The sequence below is a fragment of the Aphelocoma coerulescens genome, chromosome 1 (assembly GCF_041296385.1).
Source record: "Aphelocoma coerulescens isolate FSJ_1873_10779 chromosome 1, UR_Acoe_1.0, whole genome shotgun sequence".
Lineage (NCBI taxonomy): Eukaryota > Metazoa > Chordata > Aves > Passeriformes > Corvidae > Aphelocoma > Aphelocoma coerulescens.
The window spans coordinates 39,932,529-39,953,454 of NC_091013.1; the positions used below are offsets into that span (position 1 = coordinate 39,932,529).

Genomic DNA, 20,926 nt, shown 5'->3' on the forward strand with positions numbered 1-20,926 from the left:
GGTCAAAAGATCTGGTATCAATTCCTTCTTTACAACATATACTTTCCACCTCCAAGGCAGTGACCCCAAAAGGGTTGCAGTGTGATGCTTAAAGCATTCTATTCCACATCCTTCCTCTGCTACTCAGTGGTAGAGTTTCAACAAGAATCCAACAAAAGTAACATTTCAGCTTAGCCATCAAACAATAGAACAGGAGTCTGACTCATTCCAGACATCATATATATTTCACATCAACCTATCACTGATTAAAACACACTAAAAAGCTGAAACTTTAAGATTCTAGAGCTCTGATGAGCCCCCTCCAACTTGTAAAATTGCAGATCAAGCTTGCATTTTTCATTATAGCAAATGAAAACTTAACTACTTCCTCCAGCAACCCACTCAGTTTCAAAGCAATGATAAACTTAAAAAAAAAATAAAAGCAGATTACTTGGTAAGCAAGATACAATTCTGAACAAAAGCACACTCCTTCCACACTCCATCCCTTCATGGGATGACCACCACCTGCATTTTTCATGCTTTACAAAACTGGTCAGTAGTTCACCCAAAGCATGGGGACAGGATAGTAACATCATCTCCATCCCCTCTTGTGAAGGGATGAGCAACATTCTGTCTTGCTTTTGAACAAAAAAAAAAAATACATTGAAGGAAGAGCAAAACAACAGAACAAACGTGACCCTAACGTTTCCTTGGTATGGTCTGGCCCAGTCCTGTTTTGCACACCTTGCAAATACCACCACTTAGGAAGAGTGAATTTCTCCAGACAGTACATGGAGTCAAAGTCCATTTTATACAATCTGGACAACAGCTCAGGAATCACATATTCCAAAAAGGCATTAAAATATTAGTTTCCTTTTCATATAGATACTCAAAACAGATCTCTCCAAGTTTTCTGAGTACAAATCCCTGAAATGCCATTGGGAGACAATGAGCTGTCAAAAATGACTGAATTTCTAGTCTTTGTAGCAGATGATGGAAGAAAGCTTTGCACATTTTAAAAGACAAAACAGAAAAAAAAAGAGAATTTGGACATATGTTAAACCCTCTAAGTTAGTTACAAGTAAATAAAACTCCACAGTTTTAGATAAACTTCCACTTTTCAAACTAATTAATTATTTTAGATTAAAACTCAAATGCCAAATTCCACTCCAATACTTATTTTTGCCACCTAGATTTCTTAAGAACAAAACAACCTAACAGCATCCCATTAAGCTATAGAGGAATCTTCAGCAAAATCCTACATTTTTATTTTCAGAAAAAAACTCATCTTACACACTCAAATTCATTCAGCTCAATACAGACATGGTATAGAACTTATAACAACCCTAATCAGCTTTGCAGTTTCCCTAAACCAGATTCTTCCCCAACCTCCTTCTGAAATACTGTCTCAGACTCCAAGCTTAAAAAAAGAAAAATATATTTAAGAAAGGAATACAAGATCGTTCCTTTCTAGTTATTTTCTCAATTTTCTGTCACTCAGAAAACTACAGTTTCTGGACAACAGCTCAATTTTGTGCAATTACTTTTACATCAATAAACGCATTTGCATTATTTTTTGTTTTCTATTATGTGGCAGAACAAGATTTAGAACAGGCAATTTAATACAATAACACCTGAAGTCTTAAGTAACTGATAAGAAAAACCTTATATGAAAGGAGTATAACTCACTGCCCACTACTCTCAAGTTTTAGCAGTTTACATTACTTTCCCATGGGATTTTTTTCAGTCATTTATAGTTCATTGCTTCATATGGCTATAGAATCCCTGCTGTGTTAAAAAATGCCAAGTAAAATTATATCTCATTCACTGCTTTATGCTATACCTTCTTTTGTTCAGATCCAATTAGTGAAAGCTTGTTCTTCATTTATCATACTTTTAGCTGATTACATTAGGCATTATAATAGTTCTCTAGCTTTCCTTGACAATGTTTGCACCATCAGTGTTACATTTATGGTTGAGGAGGCCCTTTCATCTTGACCCTCTATTCCAATCAGTTCACAGGGAAAAGTACATACGATTACTCTTCTTCAAATGAAACTTCTTTGCTTGTTTTCTCATCTAAAAAATAATTCCACCAGATGTTTTAATTTAAAAAAAAATATCTGAATTTTCCTGGTCCTTCCCCACTTTACCTATTAAGTGTAAAGAATTAGTGTTTTGAAAGTTGAACACTAAAATTAAAAATCCAACAAAACTCAGCATTTTGAACAGTATACAATCTTTTTTCTCTGCTTTCCCCAAAATAACAGATGCAATAAAAGAGTATTACGACTATTTTCAAGAACCTGAAAGCATTCATTATGACCTATTTTTTTCAAAATATTCAGTAATATTTTGAAAATAAACCCATGAGCAACTGTAATGCTCTATGGGGGTCTCAGCAGCCATTTTGCCAGGCTGTTTTTCCCAACCACCACAATTATTTTTACTTCAGGACAGTTGTTAAAGCAGCAGCTTCTCTTCCACAGCACAAATAACTGTAAACAACCTCTTTTCAACAGTTAACACACCCTCCCACCTCCACAAAACCAAATGCAATTCAATCCCATTTAACACCATGTCCAGCTGTTTGTAAATTTGCATTAATACAGAGGCATGCAAAAGACTCTGAAGTCACACATCTCCTTTTAAAGTTTGGTTAATGTTCTCTTCCCTATCATCACAACAATTTTCACCTATAAAAATCTGTCAGATCTTTGCTCATTTTTTAAATTAATAGCACAAAACAGTATATTTTGTTATTTGTATTTTCCCTCTTCAGGTAAGCTTTATTTGGTTCTTGGCAGGTTGCTCCATTTTTGCCACATTCCCAGTTTATAACAGTCCTCTCTACTGCTTCCTCCTCATAACAGCAAAGTTTTAATTCCTTGAAATGAAAATTCCTTTGTGCTCTTATAGTCTAGCTACTAGTTTTATCTATTAATGGTAAGTATGTCCAAACTGATACTGCTCTAACAGCATACTCAAGACATTCGCCATGGTGCTGAACAGAAACTAAGTGTGAAGAACAAGAGAAAGCAGTTTCATGGAAAGTTTGTAGGTATCTTGTTTTTCCTAGCTCCATGGGGACAGAGGTTCCTTTGGCAGGCTGCATCAGCTCCCAAGTATGACTTCAGAGCATTTGAGATTTTGCTACGACTGGTACAACCAAGAAGGATGCTGTTGATGAAACCTGGACAGAATTATGGACAACTATTGTTGGTTACTTTATGGTAAGTAACAGAGTCAAAGAATTTGGCCTGTGGGCTCATCTACCAAGGTCATCCAAACTGGCAATCACACGCATCACTGCAATGGGCCAGGTCATCCCCACAATGATTAACTGGAAGCATCCAAGTCCTTACAACAGACAATACTAACTAAGCTATTTCCCAGTGCAAGCACACAAGGTAGTGACTGAAGGATTTATAGTAGACACAGACAACATGTATAATTAAACCCAGAAAACTAGCTTAGACTTAATACCACTACCTTAAGTACAGTGAATAGTTTTTCAAGTAGCCTTCCTCTCATTTTCCTTTAAATATCTGGAGCTTCTTCAATGCACACAGCTAATGCTTAACCTTGTACAAGATTTGGTCAGTCTTTAGGTAACAATCCAAAGAGCTAAGCAGACACTACATCAGCCTTAGAGCATTTGTTAGAGCCTCATCTCTTGCCTGTAAATTCAAAATGTCAGCATCCCCTTTAACACACTTAATGTTATCTTTATGAACTGTCATGAGTATATTAATGCATTTCTGAGATATCAGCTTGGACTTTCTTGGGAACTATAACAAATTAAAGACCCTACTTGTATTTTAAAACTAAGACAGCACTGTAGATCAAAGCAGTACAGACATATTTTCAATTTCCTTTTTGTAACACACTATTTGTACACCCTTCCCGCTAAGGTCACAAGTTGTACTTTTTCATGCCATTCTTACTTTCTAATTATGTTCTTCAATCTTGGTTCTTACTTACTGCTTTCAGATTTTTTCACAGTCTCCAGTTCATAGCAGAATCCACACAATAAACAGATACACTGGAGAGAAGACCAATTCATTTTCTCAAGTCTATTATGGACTGGTGAAAGAACATGTGGGGGGTTTTTAAACAGCTTTTTAAGTCTATTTTCAGGATGAATTCATGCCACTGAACAAGGCTATGCGGTGCTGCTAAATAGTGAATCCATTTATCCTAACAGCATATACCATATACATAAGATGGAATTCAAGTACCCATCAGCATGCTTCAGTTTTACTAGAGGAATTATAGATCATACAGAGTAGTTTGTATTCACAAAACCCTTGGCTTTGAAAAGAATTAGAATTTATCATGATGTCTGACATCCACCCATTAAGAATTCATTTCACAGTTCATTGAGCACCCACAAGCTACTACATTACCAGTTATGGCTACCAGTTGAAATCCAGACCAAGTGTACTTTCCATTTGCCTCAAAGAAAGAATTACTTGGCGAAAAAATCCATCAGCAGAGCACTTCAGAAAGTCCCATTTCAGTCCCTTGCTTAGTCTACAGCCTAATCATATGAACTGAGCTGGTCATGAAGTAACAGAACAACAAAGGCACTCAACAGCCCAAAACTCCCAACAGTTCTCACCTTTCACTTAACTCTGAAAACACAAGTTCTAACTACTTTCATATTTCATCAACCATGTCTGTTTTTCTAATATTGAGTAACTCACCACCTATATTCACAAATCCTGTCCTGCATAGAATACACTTTTTTTTTTTTCTGGTAGCTTGTCTGAGTGACTTTTTATTAAATTATAATATAGGTTTTAACTCCCTTCCAGATTTCAACAAACTTTCCTGAAACATGGGGGTACTCCCAGTCATTTCTCCTGTAGCAGTTCCTGCAGGCAAAGAATAATACTATGTTCTCTCTAGTCAACAAGAATATGCAAGTATGAGTTGTTACACCTGCTGTTACACCACACAAGAAATTATCCTCCTATTGTTGCCATGAATGACTTCAAATATTTCTAAACTAGAGACTACAAAACCTGAAAATGGGCAAGACAGGTACCTTACTTGTCTAGAAAGCCATTTTACCACCTTCCTGCCACACTGCTGAATACTGAAGACACATCAATATTCTCATCAAATGAAGCAGCTCCATTAGGCCTGTTTAACACACCTGGTAGAAGAGGACATTTCTCTGGAAAGCAGGAAGCAATGAAAAAGATTTACCAGGCACAGAAAAAATTTATACTAAGCTCTAGACCTTCTTCTAGGATCCACTCTTCACTGCCTTTTTGTGCATATTAGCAGAACAAAATCTAGGTTTCACTGCCACTCACACTTGGTGCACGCTTCTACCTATGTGCATGTATGTCTACCTTAATCCACATAAAGACAAAGGTAACATTTACACAAGCAAAACACAGAAGAGTTGACAGAAGAAACATGCTAAATACTTGTCCAACCCTTCCCCCACCTTGGTATCTCCATCCACTCACTTCAAGCACATAGAGGAAAAGGACATATACAAAGGTACTTCAGAATTGCCAACATGCCTACCACAATAACCAACAATCCTGCATAACAGCCATAAGTCTTGCTGAATTACTAAAACCTCATCTACCACTTGAATTTAAGTAGTACTCACAGCATTGGCGTCGACATCACTGTGTATGGCAACTGTTTTAATCCCCATCTTCTTACATGTTTTGATGACCTACCATAAAAGAAGTGACAATTACCAGTATTTAAAATACCAATAGTTTTAGAATTAAATGTCAAAAAATTAAAAGGTTACATACTTACTCGGCATGCAATCTCTCCTCTGTTGGCAATAAGGAGTTTTTCAAAAGTCTACAGGGAAAAGAACAATAAAAAACTTGAGAGACAAACAGAACACAAGTTTTTCTCCCTCCAGAAACATGCACCAAACAGCTTGTTTTTATATGGGCTAGGGGAAGAGAAGGTACTGCCACTGCAACAACCAAACTGTTTATTAGCCTCACAGTCATTAGTTAATTTGAGGAGGGGAAAACAGGTGCCAGAGGAGAGGAAGGAACACTGCAAAACCCCAAGAGGAACTGCTATCGACAGACTAGAACACATTATTTGCTGTATACTCCAGACAAACTCAAGGTGCCCTTGACCAAATTTACTTTTTCAAAGTCAGGGCTGAGCTGGCATCAAATGACCAGTTTAAAAATACCACCACGTGATAACACCATACAGAAATTAAGTGATAAGAAACCCCTCCAGGTGAGAGCTGCAGCAGGCTCATACAGTAAATTCATCCAGATCAGCTGAATACCACTGGCCAGTGTGCAGGCCCACCTGACTCAGACAGATCTTAAACATCCTTAAACAAGCTCAATCATCAGAAGCACAAATACTTTAAGAACACCACAGGAGCTAGCAATTTTTCTCGAGAGCTCTTTTTAGCTGGGGATCTGGTCTAAAAAGGTTACCAACATACTCATACAAACTGTTCCTGAATCTAAATTTCAGCATTCTAGATACCTAAAGACTTTTAGGCATACAGAGTTGAGGGGGAATTTAAAAAATACTCCCAAATACTTGATATTGAAAAGTGTCATGACTCAAATGCTCCATCAACCCAGTTCTTGGTATATAAAAGCTGTTTTATTAATCAGCTGTGGTCACAGTGCAAGACAAGACTTTCAGGATCAAAACAGTAAGAATATTTGACATTCATTTTTCAATTCAAAGACAGACTAGACTCAAATCCAGCAAAATAAAAATAATTAAAAATCACATATGGCTCTGAAGTAACATTTTTTTATGTCATTTCCACTAATTCAGCTGAAAAGGTGTCACATGAAAGTCTTGACATTACAAAGACAGTTTAAGCTCTTTTCTGCTTTTTTTGTTCACTGCCCCTTTTACTGTCTGTAGTAATCACTGGTTGAAATCACACAGCTCCTAGCTGAGAGAAACCAAATACCCAACTATATGGCCTAAATATAACTATGCATTTAGAAAAGCAAGGGGATCTTAATTAAGCAAGAACCTTAAAAAAAAAAAAAAGAAATCTTCTGAAAAAAAATCTGTAAAGCCACAGTTTGAGGTACTCACTGGTTTTCCCCATTTCCTAACACTGTTTCACTTCTGGTTAATTGCTTCTACATTGGTATATAAGGACAAGCCTGTCAGTCCTGAATTGCTGGCATCCTTGCCCTTGAATACTAGTGCATCTTCAGTCACATTATTTTTCCAAGCATGTTACTTCAGAGGCCATGCCAAGACAATCTTCCACAAGTAAAGCTCTTCTTGGCTCATAACTGTAAATTGAGATTGCTACTGCATAAGCCCCAAGATGAGAATTTGCTATTCTCTGCAGGCCTTGAAGGCCCATCTTTTTCCAAACTCTGAAGTTCTTACCCCCACGCCAGATGATCTAACAATCATGCTGCCACTATTACTTAGTTTTGTTTCCACAAACAGCTTTTGGCTAGTCTAGCTCCCAGATGTTCTACCAGGCCCATTACCACCCACACCATGCAAAACACTAACAGTTGTTTCACAATTATAACATGTTCAGGCCAGTATGTAACTTTCCCAAGCTCACAGTGACTTATTCAGCCTTTTGGTATACACTCAAAGTAGTATCCAATCTTGACATGTATCCTGCAAAAGCAACTTACTGTTTGGTTTAGAAAGAAAAACATGCTATTAAACCAGTGATGGGTTATACCAAGAGAATTGTTAGTAGCAGCACAAGGAAGAGGGCAGCTTAAAAACCCAAATGTCAGTATCACAGTAAGATGTCAAAAAGAAAACATGCACCACTTACCTTTTCATTTGGATCATACACAGATGAATACAGTTTATGTGAAGTTATAAGGCACCATCTTGAACACAGCGTTTCCCACTACAGAAGAAACAGGGAGTTAAGCCTGTTACAGTATGCCATTAAATTAAAAACATTTCGTACACTGACATCTTGAGGAAACTTTCACAGCCTTTCATTCCCTCACCAAGTGGACTAATGCACAGAGAACTGCCCTTCCCCAAGCAAACACCCACAAAGAGTAACCAGAAACAATTCAAAAGCTCTAGCTATGAGGTTATTATCCTAGGTACAATTTTTTTTGTAATAAACTCTCTACTATACCATCTTCTTTCCTTCTTGTTCCAAGACATACCAACCAAGAAATTCTCAAAAAAGCATGGACACATGTCTGTACACAGTGGTGATGGGGAGAAGCCTTCACTGCTAGGGAGCTGTTGGGCATACAGCAGATACCAGACTGGGCCCGTACAGAGAGGAAAGTAGAACAGACTTTAGAAGCTAGCTAAGCTCCCAGTCTTCCCTACCACAACCTCCTGAGAGCAGTCTGAGGAAAAGAGGTCTTCTCTTAGACTTCTGCTCTGAACCAACTTTGACAAAGACAGTTCCTATAGTTTAACATTTTTGCACAAAACAGGAAAAAGCAGTATACACAATTTCAAAGAAAACACAATAGATGATATCACAGATTTGCAAGTGAATAAAAAAGGAGATTCAGATAGGCATTATTTAAGCAAGTCATTTCACAACATAATGGCAGTTAGGTTGCCATAAACAAAAATAATCATACAGAAAATGATACCACACCAAAGATGCATCAATACAGACAGCTCCAGCAAAGTCACACTTGATCACCCACTTGGAATCCAAAAGACTGTACAAAGCCTTAATAATAAATATTGTCTAGTAGGAAACATGAAACAGCAGTGACAGGCAACTGCCAGAATTTGTAATCTGTCAATTCTATCTTAAAGAATTGTTTTCAGAAGCTGCAGGAATCTGAGGAAGTAGTAGAAAGTAAAGGCTGTCCTGTGAGAAGACTGGGAAAAAAGTATGAATATGGACTACATTAGAAAAAAATATCAAAAAATAAGGAAGCATATGAGTTAATTAGAAAATTCAGTTGCACCTTCCACAAGAGTAGTGAACTTAAGATAATTGAAAAATTGATAAAATTTTAAGTTTACTATAAGCTCAGATTCATTTTGAAGTAACAGTGGCTGTCAGTAACTGGAATGTGAACACTTCCGATACAGCCCTCTAGCCTGATCAAGTTTGCAAATACTTCTCATGTTGCATCACAGAAAGCAGAAACCAGCCCGGGATTGGGAAGACAATCACATCTGTAGTGCAGCTGATCTTATAATGTTATAAAGGAAAAACAATATATTTCAACACAAGTAAAGGAAGCCTTAGAGCAATACCATCTCTTGCTGGCTCCAAATAAGCCTCATGAGCAGAAAGCTACTATAGTTTCACAAACCATTTAGTTGCCAGTCACTAGTGGCAGACATAGCATACACTGTTCCCAGATAATCCAGCTATGCTTAATTCTTCTGGAACAATTCATATATGTTTAATTTTTCTGAAACTAAAAAAAGCAACTGTTCCACCTTGTTTCACACGCTGAGTTCTTTCCCATTCAGTTTTGTTTGCTTGTTTTGGTGGGGGTTTTTGCTTCTTTTCTTTTTCACTTCACTCCCCAAAAATAAAATCCAACCCAACCTGAAACAAAAATCATTTTATATGCTAGAATCAAAACCACTAGAAGTTTCTTTGGGTTTTGGTTTGTTTTCTTTTTTTGCAGGGGTATATTATTCTTCATCTGAGGGTGTGACAGTACAAGCTGTTTCAGACATTAAAGGGATGCAGTTACGGACAGAATTCTGCAAGCTGCAATCACACCTGCCAGCTGGGCATTATCCCAAGTTTACAGCAGGACTATTACACCTTCAGTGACTGTACTGTGATCTAGATACTGTCAGAGGGAAGAGGAAGGATAGCTAGAGAAGCAGCAGTGTACACTCTCCTGCTCCAGAATACACACAGTTAAGCAGATTGAGTCCCTCTCCTCGGAAACACTATTGACACAAGTGCTTGAGGGACCACAAATAGTCTAAAGAAGGTCATACAGGACACACACAAAAACTCTCCACCAAGTTAATATTATTCAGTGGAGAAAGTGCTTGTTAAGGGTCAGTGGGGCTAATCTAAATACTTGCAGTTAACAGGGAGAAGGGGACAACCAGGCAAGGAAGGAAAAGCTTTTGAACTTTTTTGTAAATACCTTTTACATAAAACTAGTTTCAAATGCCTATGAGAAGCCAGAAGAGTTATGCACAGGAGACTGAAAGGAAAGGCTATGATGGGGAAAATTAGCTATCATCAAGCTGTAGAATCTTAGCCATCTTGGGGGGAAAAAAAAAGCCCTGTTAAAACTTTTTCTGCAAAAATAATAAAATTACCAAGCAATTAAAAAAACTTGGAAAAACTTTAAACCACACTCAGCTCTCATTTTACACTACAGAATTGGACAGATTTCACATAAAAATCTTGTAATGGCCTAATTATGTACCTATGTTTAAAAACTTAACTGCCTCCCCTCACACACACAAGCAAACCACTTAGAAAGCCAGGTTCAGCCCTGAATTGAATACTTGTTGGGTAATTTCCTAAAACAAATCAAGCATATTGCTCAACTCAGATGTGAAATTCCAACTCTAATTCACAGCTTTTAAAAGAAGGGGCTCTGTATGCATCTGTACCAATATGCACTAAGGTTTAAGAGCTTGCTTAATCTAGCACCCACTTCAAGAAAAGTCTCTTTAGAGGTCTGCTCCTAGCCACTATGAGCAATTGAATAATTACTCAAAAACAAACGAGTATTTTGTAAATAATGCACATCTAAGGCCACAAAGGAACACTACTGAATTGCCATCTCCGAATCTACAGCTATGCAGATATCATCACCTACCCCTAGGCTCCCAAACTCCTTCCATATGTAGGTTCATAGGTTCGTTAAGAGCTACATCAAACACCCAAAGACCTCTCAAACCAACAACCCAGCAAAGCCAATCTAACTCTCAAGCTTCGTCCTTAATTGGCTGCCTCCCCCAAACCACACCTGCCCTAGCTATTATACCATACACAGACATTTCCTCAGAACACAGCCCAGAGAGCTCAGCTTGACCTAGAGACTTCCTTGTATCTTGCAAAACTAGGAGAGGGCAGTAGAGTCATCTGGTATAACCTATTTTTGTCATGATTTGTTACTTCCATTTGATAAAACTTTTGACTCTTGAAAGCCCAAGAATGTAGGCTATTCATTTATGAGAACTCAATTCTGGACTTCTGCATTTGGCTTGAAGTTTCCCACATCTAGCAAATTTTTGGAAAACAGGTAGTATCAGTGGTGTATTCTGGAAAAGCATCCTCCTTTATCTATTATTAATTGCAAAATAGCCAAATTGAGCTAAAATAGCTGTAACAATTATAAAATAAGTTCATAATTAAAAAAAAACAAAAAACTACAGAGTACCTTGTAGAACAGTATGCACACTGCCAATGTGAGACCTCACAGAGAACCTGCCTCCCCTCAGGCACCCAGCCCTAGAAAACCTCTTCAGGTGGTTTCAGGACACAGCATACAACAGCAAAACAGAAAATTACCTTGTTATTTAGATATGGCTTATATGTGTGGTTTTAAAGGTTTACATGCCCTCATGGAGGAAAGAAATTTCCCTGCCATACTGGTCAGCTTGTAAATAACTCACTGATACTGAGCTTTACAGGCAGAAAAAGATCTCACTGTTGAAACAGCGATGCAGAGTTCCAGATTTCAGGCAGGAAAAGCATCATATATCAATATTTGCTGTAAGAAGTCTAGTATGGGAAGGAAAGTGTATTTTAGCATTACTAGAAAATAGAGCAAGCAATACCCCATAGTAACAGCCAGACTAGCACATTCCTTTCCACTAGACAAATTCTACCTCTGCTAAGATTTTCGCCCCTACACTTTCAGAGATTCAGGTGTAAGATACCATGAGAATAACCCCTTTATCTTTGTGGTGTATCCACTATTAGCCATCAGTATTCCTGAGTAGTTATAAATATGACTAAAATGATTTTTTTTTCCATATTTTGATTACATAGCAAGTGTTCCCAAATCTTTATTTCAACTCATTTGTCAACATAATTTCCTATCTGTGGAACTCTACTGATGGAGTATGTATAAAGTACCTAGGAAGCAGATACCTTAGGTGACTGCAAGACTGTTAACTTACAAGGCTGAAAATGCAGCTTCGTAATACAGTATCGTACAAATCTCATTAATGGGAAGGGAAACATAACACTTCTGTATTTCTTTTCTCTAAGGAAGCACTTCCCCTTCCTTTGTATGCTCAGAGTGCTGAACAGCCAAGCCCTTGTAACTGTAAGCAGATTCTCCTGAAGCCAACTGCAAACACAGCTGTAGTACAAGGTTCTGTAAGGTACACTGCACTTCACAGTTCCTTCCCTCTGACCAGACTGACAAACACTCACAATTCTAAGAACAGAAAATCTCTTTCATATCTGCCAACATAGCATACGAACTACAAACAAGAAAACAGTCATCCACCTAAGGCTATTTTTTAAGCTCAATCATTCCTATATCCAGGTAGCTTCTCCTCTGTGCCACTCCCTAAAGCTTGTATTGTGAACCAGGCATGGGAATACAACCAGCTGAGAAGCTACTCACAAGGAGTGGGAAAAATGTGTTCTCAGCCAGATCTCAATCCAGCTTATACAAGATATTCATGCAGCAGTGCTGGCACAAGTTGGAGGGAGACAGGAGCTCAAAAGGAGCAGCCTGCCATCAAGACCTAGCAGCTGCAGAAAGTTGCAACAGTTTCTAATGGCAGCAGCCTTAAGAGGTCCAGTAAGGCTGGCTGGCACCTGTGAAAGAGATCACAGTACTGTAACAATCAACATTAAGTTCAGGACAGACAAAATAAATTAAAACACAAAGAATGTTTCAGAACAAGAGTGACTTTTTTTACTCAATGTAGACTTTAATGAGGTCTCAATTTTTTCCTTTCAAAACTACTTTTTGCCCATAGTACACATAGCACAGCTTACCTTGCCTACAAATTCCAAAAGGTTGCCCCTGGAACCAGAAATCTCTATCTGAATTATGCTTTAAGAGTGCTTGTCAGTACTAAAATCTGTAGTTTACATACTAGAAACAATCAATGAACTCCAGAAGTCTATGGCTACATTCATCTCCACAGATTGGCAATTTTAAGTCCCTTCTTTAATGGAAAATTATAGATACCCAACCTTGCTATCCCATCAGCCTGGTACTTCTGTGCTCATGAACAAGGGTGAAAATACTTCCCTGGAATAACAGCATGCTAAAAATAACATCAGAGAAGAGAGCAAGGAGCTCCCACTTTACAGGTATGCATGACTTAAAAATGTTGGGTGCACAGATGGCAGAGAAACTTTCCATACATTTAATTCAATGATTAGAAAACTTACCCACACTGATAAAATCTGTATCAGCAGTTTACTCTTGAAGTCATGATGTACAGTATTTATCACTTTGTTCTACATTATTTTAAACAGTCCAACAGCACACTCAAAAGAGTTTCACGACTGAAGGATCAAAAGCCATGTCTCACCCTCAATCTCTGATTACAGCCTTCTTTCAACATCAGGTTTTCTCACAGCTCCAGAAGTGCAAAACACTAGAAATTAAATTTTGGTTATATTCTAAGTAGAATCAGTTCTGCATAAAACCTAAAAAGAAGTGATAGGCACTAAATTAGAAACACAGCAAAGAGTCAAATCCCCAGCTCAGTGTTTCTGCACCTTTCTCAGGTCCTTTCTTGATTCCCACATGAAAGCAGCAAAAGAAATGAAGGACATCTCAGCAGCCACTAGCCCTTGCAAAAATTGTAGGAATTCCAAGCACACAAAGTTTGAAGACATCAATTTATTATTTGTCTATGTCAGCAAAACATAGAGGAATCTATGAAAGTAATTTCCATGCAAATTTGTTTTATTAGAGGTTTCCCAATATACTGTTGTCTTGATGGTGACCTTCATACCCAGATATTAAGGGCTAGAAATCACTTCAGTGGCATAACTCGTAAGTGCGATTAATTAGCTATAAAAACATTTTGTTTTACAGAGGTGCCACTAACACAACAGTTCCATACTGCACGCACTGGTGCTGCCAGACAACACCCTTGAGATGCCAGAAAGAAGAAAACAAAGTAGGCTTTTTACAGGCCTTCTGGAGGCTCCAAATACTGACATCAAAGTCTTAGCAACTACTTAGTAGGAAGGGCAGAAGCCTTCTACATCTATATACACATAGTCACGGCTACCAAAAATTAAGTCTTCAAACAGGATGAGCCCTCTGTTAATTTGAGGTCATCTCCAACTAAACAACCTTGCTTTTCAAAAAGCTTCTCTTGTGTATACCTTCACAGGAAAATGGGTTTACTATATATATATGTGTATATATATATATATACACACACACACGCACACACACACAGGAAAAATACTTGGGTAAAGCACATGCCATTTTCCTCTTTAATCCCTTCTCAAAATTCCCTGCCCACAGAAACCACCGCTTTTACATGATTCCTAGAGACAGGTGAAGAGTTCTTTATAGTATTGTTATGAGGCAAGATTTCTACAGACACCTATCCCACATCCTCAGGGGCGCACAGAGCAAAAACATTTTCTGTAAGCCACTGCTCTCTTCTCCACCGGAACTTTCAGACCTCTACACAAATTTTCCTTTTCAGGAAAAAAAAAAAAACCAAACTGTAAATACTTCCTACAGTAAACAGAAGTATTTTGCACTACTTTTCCCATAAAGAAACTAACTGCACTGTCATTCAACTGTTACACAACCCAATGTGCAAATGCTGTTTGCTCTTATCGAAAATAATCTCTTTCTTTTAATCCAATCTGTAGAAGTAACAGAGATGAAAACAAAGCAGGTGCCTCAGTGAAGTTATTCCACAGGCCAAAGAATAACCTTTCCTAGATAATTTCAGGTCTTCATCAAAAACATTGGTATGGTTCTGCAACGAGTTTATTGCCTTTCCATGAAAGGCAAGAAGAATAGCAAACCACAGTAAAGCTTTAAGTAACAGCTGAAAGCACCGTAAGTATCTGGGGTAAAGGGGGAGGTGGGGGGAAGGGGAGGAAGAGACAATTCCTTTCTCTGTTAGCTAACATTTTACAACTAAAAATAGCACAAAACTACCTTCTACCCCAGAGTTTTGATAAGCTTGTGTTTAACAGAGAGAAAGGACAGAAGGAAACTGAAATCACAGAACCTCAGAGTCAATCAGGTCAAAAAAGACCTCTGAGATCATCGAGTCCAACCTATGGGCAAACACCATCATGTCAACTAGATCACAGCACTAAGTGACACGTCCACTCTTTCAATAAACACCGCCAGGGACGCTGACTCCACCATCCTAAAGCATCACATAACCCTGTTCAGCAGCAGAAAATTAATTTTAAAAACCCAAAACAAACAAACAAATAACCCCGGTCTCCTGGCAACACGCCGATGGGATACACCAAGGAACAGCCTCTTTGGGCGCCGGGAGCCCGCAGGCACAGAAGCCAGGACCCAGCTTTTACAGCCTCCCGGCACCCGCCCGCTGCCGGCCGGCACCCGCGGACCAGCCCCGGCGCCCGCCCGGAGCCGCGGGGGCAGCAGCCGCTGCCCGTCCCCGCCGCGGCCCAGCACACAGAGAGCTCCCCGAAGCCGCTCACCCAGCCGGGGGTCCCCGCCGGTCACACGGGGAAGCTCCTCGAGAGAGACACCACCCGCCCTCCCGCACAGGAGCAGCCTCTGCCCGGCGACCCCACCCGACCCCATCCACGGGGAGCCTCCGCCACCCGCAGCTCGATGCCCCCAGGCTGCCGCTCCACTCCGGCCGGCCCCAAGGCGACGCTCACCCCCGGCAGCCGCGCCCGCCGGCCGCCCCAGCGCAGGAGCGGAGCCGCCGCCATGTCCGCGGCCGCCGCTGCCCGGCCGCCCTTTCACCCGCGCCGGCGGGGCTGGGCCGCGCGCAGCCAATCCCGGTGCGCGCTCGCCCGCCGGGGCCGGGGAGGGGCGCGAGGGGCCCGCCGCGCGCGGCACGTGCCCCTCGGGGCCGCGCTTGCGCGTGCCGCTGCAGGCGGTGCTGCGGGGGCCGTGCGCGCGCCTCCGCCGCGCTCGAGCTGCGTCCGTGCGCGCGCCGCGCGTGGGGCTGCCCCGCGGCGGGGCCGAGCCCTGTGCGCGCACACGGAGCCCAGAACACTCCCGGAGGGAAGGGACTCACAAGGGTCATCCAAGTCCAACTCCTGGCCCTGTACAGGACGGCCCCCGAGTCACACCACGTGCCTGAGCGTGGTGTCCAAACGCTTCTTGAACTCTGTCAGGCTGGTGCTGAGACCACTTCCCTGGGGAGCCTGTTCCAGTGCCCAAACACCCTCTGGGTGAAAAACCTTTCCCTAATACCCACCCTAAAACCTCCCCTGACACAGCTTCGTGCCGTTACCCTCGACATATGGGGCTGCCTGCTCCTGTGCACCTGCCAGGAGCCACAGCAGCACAGGGAGGGGATCCATCCCTCCCCTGGGCTTCCTTGGGGAGAAGGTGAAATGTGCAAGTGTGCCAGCGTGCCTGATCCAAGCTCCTGCCCTATGAAACACAAGCACAGTCGGCACGAGAGGGATGCCGATCACCCTCTGCTTCACATCATTTGCAGGAAGTACTCGCTGCTTGGCTCCCTAGCACGCGAAACTCCGGGTCAGCCCCTTCTGAAAGGCCCTGTGCAGCTGGGTCCGGGTTCTCTGCTGCGGGTGTGCTGGATCTCAGCTGATGGACATGACAGAGTAGTGCCGATCCCGAAGTAAATTGTCATCCCAGGAAATGCTGTAAAAGTTTTACCATGATGAGAGTGCATAAGAAGCATCACTTTTATCATCTCAGATCTCTGTTAAAATACAAAATAAACTGCCCACCACACTGAAGCATAGAAAAGACACAGTCCAAGATGTCCAAATGAGTGTTCACAAAGCATAGGAATAACAGGGTTTTGGGGTTTTTTTCCTTTAAATAACATTATTTCTACCATTTTGTTTTCCCTACAATGGTGATGTGGGACATGAGAGTAGACCTGAGCCTCCTCTGTATCCTTACTACAGTAGCAGATCAAGACTACATTTTCTGAGGCTGAAAGAAAATTATTCACAGTTAAGAAAAAGGAGTAGGTCATAGTTTCCAGTTCACCTAAGACATGCTTTACAACAAGCTCCCAATAGGGTTAGAAGACAGCAAAAAAACAATTAAATCCATAAGGAAAAGGTATATGAGCAATACACACAGTTACATTGAGAATAACCCCCTCAGACTTTAGAACAGGCTAGGTCCTTGAGCAGGTAAGAATGTGCTTCCTGTACAGCCAGGTGATTATGTAAGTGCAGCTTTTACCAGATTATATCACTGCCTCAATTCACAAATTATTACATCAACCCTTACATTTTTATCCCATGCTTTTATACTCCACAGTAAATTCTCTCAGGCTATGTATACTGTATATACAATCACATTCTGCATATTCCCATGCTGCAAGGAGGCACCAGAGGAGGACAGAACCTCCTGGGCAACTGGGTTCACCCAAACATGGATATTTTCATAGGACACTAGCTGCACGGTCCCCTCAACAAAGCGCAAGTCTCTACTTGCATTTACACATAATATTGAAAATTTTGGCCTAGTTTTATTGTTTGACATCACTTTTTAAACCTCTTATATCGGTATTTACATTCAAACTGGAAAGATATGAAAGCTGTGACCAAAAAAAAGAGAACACTAGTATCTGAAGGAAGACTGTCAAGAGGATGGAGCCAGGATCTTCTCAGTGGTGCTGGTCAATAAGATGAGAGGCAAAAAGAGAAGCTGAAACACAGAAAGTTCCACCCGGACATGAGGAAGATCTTCCTTACTGTGAGGGTGACTGAGCTTTGGAAGAGAATCCCCAGAGATGTTCTGGAGTCTCCTTCCCTGGAGTTACTCAAAAGCCACCTGGAAACTATCCTGAGTAACGTGCTGTAGGAGTCCCTGCTTCAGCAAGGAGTTTGGACTAGAAGACATCCAGTGGCTCCTTCTAACCTTAACCATTCTGTGAACTCTGTTGCATACCAAAGATTCATGAAATAACTTCTTTCCCTTTCCTCCTAAGCAAGTAGCAAAAATAAAGTCAGCATTGGTTCCCCTCTGTTGCACACTTACGTATTTGCTCTGATGTGTTAACAATGCCTACAACTGCACAGGTAGGAACAATGCAAGAAAACTGTTCTTACTATGTCCTAGGGGAGGTCATCGTATTTTCAATTGTTAGTCACAAGCAGACCCTGCAGATTTTTTTTTTTTGGTACACGTGGAGAGCCTTGGAAGTAAGAGAGACCAAGAGCAGAAGGGAGGTATACTGACCACATTCACCACAGGCACTGCATTAGGTATCTTAGATGCACAGAGATACACACCACAACAAGTTACTGCATTAGAACAATATCCTGAGGCACTTGACGTCAGTTCCTCCTGCATGCATAAAGCAAACAGTCACATGGCATCACTGGGGTGTTTTCTTTTCCTCTACAGAGGAGATTCTGTTTGCCTGCACCGGTTGAGGGGTCGGCAGCCACCTACCGAGGCGCATCAAAGGAGGCCCCCCACAGCTGCAAAGGGAAACTGTCTGGGATTACACACAGACACTGCCAGCTGGGTGCATAAAGAACTTGATGAGAAATGGCCTAATGCAAGCCTGTTTCCAAGTGAAGCTAAGGCTCCTCACGAATGGAAGGGACTGGGAGAAAAAAAGAAAATAAATGCTAATCTCCTCTCTGCACATGAAGTTTTCTGCTTTCAGTCTGATTTGATTCTGACTGACAGATTTCTACTAGCAATCTTTTTGCCTATTCTGTTTTGAAATGGGTACTGCACACAAAATATAAAATTTTGTTTCTGTAAGAAAAGGAGGATTGTAAGGGATCAAGATTATACACAATTACTATTGAATATTTAAAAAAAGAGAACATACATCACCATTGCTAAAGAAATTATAGATATTCAAAAATTAAATTGTGGAACTAAAATATCTAGAATAATTAAATGATACATGAGTTTGGATAGAAACAAAGACCTTAGTTCTGCATGCCTGTAAGCGCATTTGTAATGCTGTAACTCAATATACACTCCTGTCTCGGTTACTGAAGCAATTAACATGCATAAAGTTAAACAGGTTTAGGAGACACTGGAACAGTGTGCAACTTACTCTCTCATTATTTTGAGGGGGTCCTAGAGAACTGCAGCTTTGAGTACTGAGAATTTCCTTGATCCTTTCATTAGAGCAGAGAGTTACCTTCATCTTCTAACATAACCCCAAATTCAGACAGAAATCATAAGTTGTTATATCCTCACCTAAATTTTAAGCTGCAGCCCAGGGAGAAAACTGGAGCAATTGCAATCTTTCATCTAACAGGGAATATATTGTATCAGGTTTACTGAACATGAAATGCCTTATGCACAAAAGCCTGTGCCTGAAGAACTCAAAGCTAGACAAACTCTTTGAAGTATCTGTTATATATTCTGTAAACAGCCTTTTCTTCTATCAGCATTCTGCTCAACACGCTGCAAGAGACAGAAATTCAGCCTCAGAGTCAGACTAGTCAGTATCTCCCTACATCTCTCTGCTATGTACCTACACAAAAACCTTGACTGTGAGGAAAGATCCCTCACACCAGACTCACCTAAGAGAGTCAAGAGTTGGAGGGGTTTTCAGGCACCCAGAGAAACGCCAAAGCCAAGCCACAGACACTGGGAAGCCAGGAGAGGGTCCCAGGTACCAGCTCCCTACCCATCTGGGGCACCAGATTTCAACCCCATACCCAGCTGCCCAGGCTTTGGAGTACATTGTGGCTCTTTGGAGGAGGCAAGAACACCCTTCCCCTTCTGAGGCTCCTCAGGGTTGACCCTACCACATAAACACACATGTCAGAGCTGACTTGATCCTTAAATTGGCCTCCTGGTTTCAGGGGTGGCTTGAAGCCCTTGCATGCTGTGTGATCTCTCTTTCTCCAGGACCTTGAACCTCCTAGCCATCATCATTCAACTTCCCCAGCCTTCAGGTCTCTTCAGGAAAGTACTGAACCTCCCTGGCCTTAGAAGCTTCTGAGAGGCAACTCAAGCAGCACTAGTCCATTCTTAGACGGGCTTGACCTCATCCTCTCCCTGGCTTCAGGGGCGGCATCCCCAAGCCAGGTAGACGATGGCGAATCCCCAAGCCAGGTTGCCTTGTTCTATGATCCCCTTGGCCCCCAGGGACAACCTGACCCTCTGTAACCACATAGTTTGAGAGGAGGGCTCACGGAAATTTGGATTATCCCACTCTTGCTCAACCCCACTGACAGCTTCAGCATCCCAGTTTCCTGCTGCTGGTCACACACCCCCACACCCATTCAGTCCCTACAACTCTTTGGGGGCAGTATGAATTGGCCCCAGCCACCCCAGAGGAGCCTCAAAGCCTAGGCAGGGGTGACTCAGGGAACCCTCACCTCCAGGGCACAGTCCTGTAGGGTCTGAACAGGGTGGGCAGACCTGGGAGCTGGTATCAAGGTCCATCAACAGTCCCAGACTGCTGAAGGTAGGGTGATGACTTAGGTGGAGGTCTATCCTGGAACACCTGTCAGGTAGAGCAGCAAGAGGCAGGGCCATGACAAAGCCATGACCGTAGACCATGGTCCAGCCAGGAGACAGGAACAGAGACTGGAGACAAATATGCCTCCACCCACATAGCTTGAAGCAAGGCTAGCAGCTCAGGACTGAGCTTAAATGGATGTCCCAGGATATGGGCAGAGGATGTGGGTGGAAGCCGCAGGTGAGGCTGGTCAGGGACATTAAAGGCTGTTGATGCATTCAGTGCCGCAACACCCTGTCAAAATTGCTCACTGCAACACAGGGCTGCATGGGGAAAGATGCAGAAAGGAGTTCACACATTAGCAGAGTGAGAGTCCCTTTGTCTTGGGGACTATGTCTGGCTTCCTCCACTCTGATGATTTGAATCAAACACAACTTTTAACTTTTTCACA

The 20,926-nt window shown here is 41.4% G+C and overlaps 1 protein-coding gene across 2 annotated transcripts in view; it reads right to left on the bottom strand.

Moving 5' to 3' along the window:
* PCCA (propionyl-CoA carboxylase subunit alpha) overlaps positions 1–15,852 on the bottom strand; it is a 271,576-nt gene extending 255,724 nt beyond the window's left edge. Inside the window, exons 1-4 of one of the 2 annotated variants that reach the window (XM_069007866.1) lie at positions 15,752–15,852; positions 7,778–7,855; positions 5,773–5,820; positions 5,615–5,683 (exon numbers count right to left, since the gene is read on the bottom strand). In XM_069007866.1, the coding sequence (XP_068863967.1) occupies positions 5,615–5,683; positions 5,773–5,820; positions 7,778–7,855; positions 15,752–15,805 (249 nt within the window). In that variant the 5' untranslated portion in view covers positions 15,806–15,852. Of the gene's footprint in view, positions 1–5,614; positions 5,684–5,772; positions 5,821–7,777; positions 7,856–13,437; positions 13,509–15,751 lie in introns of those variants that run through there. The other variant, XM_069007874.1, reaches the window with a different exon arrangement.
* Positions 15,853–20,926: the final 5,074 nt, after the last annotated feature.